General features: G+C 41.2%; 2 protein-coding genes across 2 annotated transcripts; both read right to left on the reverse strand.

Moving 5' to 3' along the window:
- Positions 1-1,110: 1,110 nt before the first annotated feature.
- pcna (proliferating cell nuclear antigen) lies at positions 1,111-4,780 on the reverse strand. Its single transcript, XM_010786705.1, has 6 exons — positions 4,350-4,780; positions 3,196-3,293; positions 3,045-3,112; positions 2,765-2,959; positions 1,733-1,856; positions 1,111-1,628 (listed from the first exon to the last, which is right to left on the reverse strand). Exons 1-6 carry the CDS (start codon positions 4,568-4,570, stop codon positions 1,552-1,554), a joined length of 783 nt encoding a protein of 260 aa, XP_010785007.1. The 5' UTR covers positions 4,571-4,780; the 3' UTR covers positions 1,111-1,551.
- Positions 4,781-5,841: 1,061 nt separating this feature from the next.
- Positions 5,842-6,696, reverse strand: LOC104958878 (putative aminopeptidase W07G4.4; the record flags this gene model as incomplete). The annotated part of the gene is made up of 2 exons (XM_010786706.1): positions 5,842-6,367; positions 6,451-6,696. Coding segments are annotated over 2 exons (384 nt in total), but the record flags the coding sequence as incomplete, so codon positions are not given.
- Between the last annotated feature and the right edge of the window lie 625 nt (positions 6,697-7,321).

The raw sequence follows: 7,321 nt of genomic DNA on the forward strand, positions 1-7,321 counted from the left end.
CTGTCTGTCTGCCTCTCTGTCTGTCTGTCTGTCTGTCTCCTGTCTGTCTGTCTGTCTCCTGTCTGTCTGTCTGTCTGTCTCCTGTCTGTCTGTCTGTCTCCTGTCTGTCTGTCTGTCTGTGTGTCTCTCTCCCTCTGTCTGTCTCTCTCTCTAACTGTCTGTCTGTCTGTCTGTCTGTCTCCTGTCTGTCTGTCTGTCTGTCTGTCTCCTGTCTGTCTGTCTCCTGTCTGTCTGTCTGTCTGTCTGTCTGTCTGTCTCCTGTCTGTCTGTCTCCTGTCTGTCTGTCTGTCTGTCTGTCTCCTGTCTGTCTGTCTGTCTGACTGTCTCCTGTCTGTCTCCTGTCTGTATGTCTCTCTATTTGAAGAAATGTTGCTTTAAATAGCAGATATATGTTTTTAAAATGTTGCAGGAAAACTCTTAAAACTGAGTCCAAAAACTGTAGAAATATGTATAAATACTGTTCACATGGTGCAAAAAATAAAGTTTAAAATGTGTTAAAATATTGTTTTAAAAAAAGCAGAAATATAGTTTAAAAATAGCAGATTTAGACTTTCTAAAATAGTAAAAATGTAGTTAAACTCCACATTTTAGAGGGCCCAGATTTTGGCCCCTTTGTGATGTCATAACGATGTTTTCTCTTGTGTAACCATTAGCCAATCAGCAACCAAGGTAACCCCCCCCCCACCTTATCACCTGAATCTCCTCCTAGAGCACCATTGTGTTCTTTTTAACCAAATATCTCTCAGAGGGGCTCCTTATTTTCATCTAAAGTAACAGAATCAGCTCTTTCGAAACAGGGATTTTGGATTGCACTCGGTAAATCAAGATCAAGGAAAGTACAAACAGAATTTAGTTTTACCCAAAATGTGGGTTAGAGCAAAGTATACATTTTCAGTGAAAGGGTTCTCATTAGCTTGATTATGGGTTTTCTTGTGATCAAAAGGAGTCTTATAACACACAGAAAGATGGTTAAAAATACTCAGATTTAAATCATGACTGGACTTTTAATAAACTTTGATGAGGTCAAACTGAATCCCTTTGAAGACCTGTAGGCACAGCATGTGTCCAAAAGTTTTGCACAAAAATGTAAGGAACAAAAAGAGGATTGGAAACAATTTGAAATCATTTTATTTATTTTGGATTGAGTCAATGAATACAAAAAAACATTTGGGGTTGACTGACGAAACCACAGGAAGTATTTACAAATGCATTATCTACAAGGAGGAATGGGATAGTTGAAATCTGCTTTTCCAAACTGAAAAAAAAAAAGAGACACAAAAGTTGAAGAGTTGGAATATACATCAGGTCTGTCTGTATCACAGCCAGCTGCTTTGAACAGAGTGAAAGCACTGAAGCTTCTTCTCCTCACAGATGGCATCATTCATGCAGCCGACAGATGACTACACTGCTGTGAATCTCATTTGACAGGAGATCATAGACCTCAGAGAGATCATCGACCACGATGTGATCACTTCAGCCCTTAGATCACTCAGAACAAGTCCCAGTCGCCTGCGTTCCTCTATTATCCCTATTTGGCTGGTATTGAACAACTTAGGAAGCTTCTTCATCGATCTTGGGTGCCAAGTAGTATTTGACGTGTCCCATATCAGCAATCTTGTACTCCACCACTGTAGAAAGACAACACAGAAAGTTGAGCCACTAGTTTCAGTTCCGGTAACCTCTTTAAAATCCAAATGCAGTTTAATTCTGAACACTGTAAAGAAGGACTTACCGAGGGGGATATCAGCAGACATGCTGAGGGTGACTGTCTTGGACAGAGGCGTTGCCTTGGTGAAGAAGTTCAGGTAGTTGAGGGCAAAGATCAACTGAACGGGTTCATTCATCTCAATGGTGACCTGCAAATGGAAAGCAAGAAGATATGTCCAATTTAACATATTGCCATCACAACAGTAACGGTACGTCCACACAGCAGCGTGCGTTGAAGCTTGCGGGTGGGCGTGTCTGGAGCACGACCAACAACCAAACCATCTAATCTCCCGCCCCGGACACACAAGTATGCGGTTTGATTGGTTAGAGCTTGTACTGGCATATGATTTGATTGGCTGATGCTTCCGTTGAAGCTTGAAAAGTTGAACTTTTCTCAACTTTCGAAGCGAGCAACGCAGGCAAAGCGACGGAACCACAATGCAGTTCGTCAAAAAAGCATGACGTCACCCCATTCATTCAAAGTGAATGGGAAGCTGCGTTGAAGCTTCAACGCACACTGCCGTGTGGACGGGCCGTTACAGTACAAACGGTCAGCAAATAAACCATTTTAAAAATCCGTTCTAGAGTAGCTCAAGGTGGCTTCTTAAAATATCTTGTTTTTGTATAACGATATATATTTTTCAATTTATTAATGAAGAAAAAATATGAAACATACGTTTGCAGAACTGGCAAAACTATCATAATCTTTCTATTTGCACATACAAGTAATCTGATTGGACATGTGATTCCTAACCATTAACAGTTGGGCCGCAACTAATATTTTACCATAATATCAAATTAAACTGCTTATTATTAATTGTATAGTTGGACCATCAATGTTAGAAAAAAGAAAAAGACTGTCCCCAGAGTTTTTCAGAGACATTTATTGTAGTAGTTGCTAAGTGTAAAACCAAAAGATACTCGCCATGCTAGATTAAATCATTGGCATATTAAAGGCCAATGATGTTTAACAACAGATACTTGTTCTGGCTACACTGTAGATTATTAATTGATATATTAATCATCTATCAATATTGTTATTATAATTATTACTCACTGCCTCCTCCTCTTTGTCTACGTTGCTGGTCTGGGACAGTTTGACGTTTCCAGTGCCCAGCTCTCCAGAGGCGGAGAACTTGACTCCGTCCTTGGCGCAGGAGATCATGACGGCGTCACCAATCTGGGACAAGTCACGGCAGATTCGGGCAAACTCCCCGGAGGGCATCTTCACCACACAGCTGTACTCCTGCTCCTGAAGGGAGAGATACAGACAGAAAGGTTAGGAACACTGGATGAAATTAAAGCAATTAAAGAAAAGGAAATGACAAATTACTTACTGGAATACCAAGCTGCTCCACATCCAGATCCATCAGCTTCATCTCATAATCTGAGACCTTCTCCTGGTCTGCAAGAGTGAAGAGAAAAGAGGTAAATAAACAATTTGATCCTGATCCTTGCTTTGATTCTGCTTTAAAGCCAATAACTTACTGATTGTCTCAAACACGAGTGCGAGTGTGTCTGCATTGTCTTCTGCTCTGAGGGTGATGATGTCTTCATTTCCTGCACACTTCAGGATTTTTGACATACTGTATGGGAGAGAAAAAAGCCAAAACTGTTACAAACTACAAAACATCCAATTTCAAATAAAAAACAAGTTTCACCTTTTTAAGTGTGTGTATGAATTTATATTACAATACATTTTTTGAGGGTTTATTTGTTAAGGTTTTGGGCTGATAAGCAGTTGTATGATATATCATCATCAATAAATCTGTCAGTTACTTCCCAATTACTTAATTGTGATTGAACGTAATACATGTAAAAACTTCAATTTAAAAGTTGATATCTTAACTAATATCTGAAGTGTTTTTGGCAAACCAAATACCTATACAATTGCAAAATAAACAACAATAAATGAACCACGTGTGTGCCTATAATAATCTTGACATATGGAAACAGATTTAAGATCTGTATGTCATATTTTTTTTAATGTAAATAATGTGAAACTGTAATAAAAAGCTCAGTGACTAAAAGCACTGGCACAAAGCGGGGTGGCAGTGAAACGGAAGTGGAAGTTCCCGGGTTGAAAACAATTCCCGCCATCCCTCCACACGGAGAATTTGGCGCTCAAATTACGTCGCTACATAATGACAATGCAGCTGTCGCCTGCACTGCACCAAATGTATTGAAGTTATTGACACCCAAAAAGAAAAGTATTGTTAAACCAATCGGGCTATTTGTAAATAGTTCAGGCACAAACCTCACGATTTTAACAGAGTGTAAAGAGTTAACTTTACACTCTAGTAGACATGCCCGGGCAATATTCCGCCATGATGGCCACCATCTTTGTAAGCTTCAGATAATAGACAGTTCATTTATGCTAATAAAAGAAACTAAAGCGACGGGGTTTCAAAGTGTGCGACGCTAGAAGTTTGTGAGGAGCATTACAAACGAGCACACAAACCAAACCTCTGTTGTTCTTAATGAATTCAAACAGCGCCAAACTTCAGCAACTCAACTTGTCAAACTAGTGTGACATGAGTCAGCAAATGCATCATTTATATGCTAGCCAACATCCTAAACAACGCAACAGATGTACCACTTGAATATTTTCTGGCCTAAATTAGCTCTAAAGTGTGCTGCACCTGCTGAGGTTGACTCCCATGGCGAGGTTTCTGTCGCATCGGTACGAGTCAAAGCCGTCGTGCCGCAGGGTGAGCTGCACCAGCGAGACGTGAGAGGAGTCCATGCTCTGCAGGGAGATGCCGGACGAGCTGACATCCCAGCAGGCCTCTGTAATCAGGTCCTTCAGAGCCTCCAGCACCTTCTTCAGGATGGATCCCTGGACCAGGCGAGCCTCAAACATGGTTGCTTTGGAATTTTTAGGCTGCGTAGATTCAAACGAAGAGATTACTCGCGTTACTCCGGCAGTGTGGAGGCTGGCAAATTGAGTTATCAACGACTGTGAGAGCAAGAAAATCCTTTAGAAGTTCAGTCTTTGTGTTGTGAGCTGGCAAAAGTGCAGCACGCAGACACCACTCTCACTGCAGAGGGAAGGTTTGAGCTGTAAACGCGCGCTAACGTCAGTTTATAAAGACTCGGCGTTTTTGCGTCATTTCCGTGTCCGTTGTTGGTACGTCACAACCGCGAACATCAGTGATGGGTGTCACTATCGGGCAGGGGGACGGATCGGGTAGTGACAATGGGCACTGCTGTCCGCCATGTTGGAGAGGACAATTCTGTAAAGAGCAGATACCATGGATGTATTCAGGCATAACGACAAAAAAAACAATTGTATTCAAGTCAGTCAGGGAGTCAAAAGTCAATTTATTTAAAGACCTTTCCGAATTGCTTTGACCCTTTTGCTAAAATAACAGCAGGCAAATGGCCAAATAACAAACATTGATTATATTTATCCGACAACATTTTAACTATTATTATTCTCCGTTACCCCTTAGTTTTTTGTGCCACGTTGCAACCCCAAACCAATATGGTTGTAATTTTTTTTTTACCACAAATACATTAGAGAATATTCTGTTCCAAACCATTTTACGACGTGAAACTTTTCATGCAAAACTTCAACAGCTCCAGGACTTTCTTCCTTCTGCCAAGCAGTTCAAAATAGCCTATGCCAATACCTTAAAGGTGGGGTAGGTACGTTTGAGAAACCGGCTCGAGATACACTTTGTTATATTCCATGGAATGCTCTTAACATCCCGATAGCAATGAATATCTTGCTTTGACAAAAAATCCATAAAAAAATGTCATCTGTGGAAGCCGTAGTACTTTAAAAAGCAAGACCAATCATTTTAAAATAACTGGATGGCCTACCTGCCTGTCAGCCTTCCAATCATTTTAAAATAACTGGATGGCCTACCTGCCTGTCAGCCTTCCATCTGTGCACAAACTTATCTCGTGCCCTCATTGGTCATGTGTGTGTTGGAGGAGGGGCTCTGTAAGGAAGTGGCTGTGTATTTTATAATTCTAGCGCACTCGAGCTGGTTTCTCCAAAATTACCTACCCCACCTTTAAGTATGGCATAGATAGTATGTCTGCTTCTTATACTCCTCCCCTGATTCTGATGAACTTATGCAAACATGCACAACTACTAACTATATAGAAAGAAGACAGAGAACATTTTAATTTCAAATGTTGTTTTATTAATCATTTAGAAGTGCTTGGTTTCACTGACACACAGCATCCCACACAACCCGTTTGTCGCACACATACAGACACGAATAAAAAGGATAGTATTTTAATACTGCCATTTAACCCCTGAGTATATTTACGCATGTTGATTTAGGCCAGGGTCATTGAGACTTGGTGTAGACAGGACAAACTTCACAAGATCTTAGAGGGAGTGAAGAATATTCTTGCAGAGTGAACACATTGTAAGGAATGTCAGACAGAAACATTGCACTATTTGCAATATGTGTTGTGGCAGGGATTTCATTTTTTATTTGGACTGTTCCAAATGTGTGTTGGCATAGAGTGCAGAAGATCTTTATGTTCCTGGTGTATTCATTTAGAGACTATCAGAGAGGATGTAGTGGGTTGCCATGGCGAGGATGGGGGATCCTGTTGGGACCCCTGGGAAAGGACCGCTGGACCCGGCGATGTCAACGTGGGAATATGGCAGAGGGGCCTTAGAGTCCACACCGTGCTGGAATATAAGTTATCATACAAGTTAATTACATTCAATTCTTCATACTTAAGAGTTATATTATTATGACAAAGTGTGAGCACCTTGTCGAGCCCAGAGGCCATGATGAGGAAAGCTGCAGGGGTCTGATGTCCGCGAGGTGTAGCGGAGGACGGCAGGTTGTTGCACTGCAGAATGTCCTCGTACTCAGACTTTCCCTTGTGGAATTCGTAGTCCTCTCGTCTGATGGTGGACACCTCGAACACATCGCCCAGCGCCTCTCCAGCTGCATGAGGGAGGAAGAAGAACAGGTGTTTGTTGTGATGGAGGAAATAAAGCTCTCTGAAGCATTAAAGATATGAAGCAGTTGTGCTGGAAATCATTTATTGAATAAATAAGTATTTAATAAAATCCACATGGCTGCATCTGCTGCACAGTCCATGGCATTGCAAGTCATGACGAATATACAGTGGGGCAAAAAAGTATTTAGTCAGCCACCAATTGTGCAAGTTCTCCCACTTAAAAAGATGAGAGGCCTGTAATTTTCATCCTAGGTATACCTCAACTATGAGAGACAGAATGGGGGGAAAGAATCCAGGAAATCACATTGTAGGATTTTTAATGAATGAATTGGTAAATTCCTCTGTAAAATAAGTATTTGGTCACCTACAAACAAACAAGATTTCTGGCTCTCACAGACCTGTAACTTCTTCTTTAAGAGCCTCCTCTGTCCTCCACTTGTTAACTGTATTAATGGCACCTGTTTGAACTCGTTATCAGTATAAAAGACACCTGTCCACAACCTCAAACAGTCACACACCAAACTCCACTATGGCCAAGACCAAAGAGCTGTCAAAGGACACCAGAAACAAAATTGTAGACCTGCACCAGGCTGGGAAGACTGAATCTGCAATAGGTAAGCAGCTTGGTGTGAAGAAATCAACTGTGGGAGCAATTATTAGAAAATGGAAGACA

Source organism: Notothenia coriiceps, unplaced genomic scaffold, assembly GCF_000735185.1.
Source record: "Notothenia coriiceps isolate Sejong01 unplaced genomic scaffold, NC01 NC01_scaffold00029483, whole genome shotgun sequence".
In the NCBI taxonomy this organism is placed as follows: Eukaryota; Metazoa; Chordata; class Actinopteri; order Perciformes; family Nototheniidae; genus Notothenia; species Notothenia coriiceps.

Coding starts and splice junctions, on each gene's coding strand:
- pcna (XM_010786705.1), bottom strand. CDS start 4,570: ATGTTTGAGGCTCGCCTGGTCCAGGGATCCATCCTGAAGAAGGTGCTG. Junction 3,113..3,195: donor ACTCGTGTTTGAGACAATCA/GTAAGTTATTGG, acceptor TCACTCTTGCAG/ACCAGGAGAAGGTCTCAGAT. Junction 1,629..1,732: donor GTCTGCTGATATCCCCCTCG/GTAAGTCCTTCT, acceptor GTCTTTCTACAG/TGGTGGAGTACAAGATTGCT.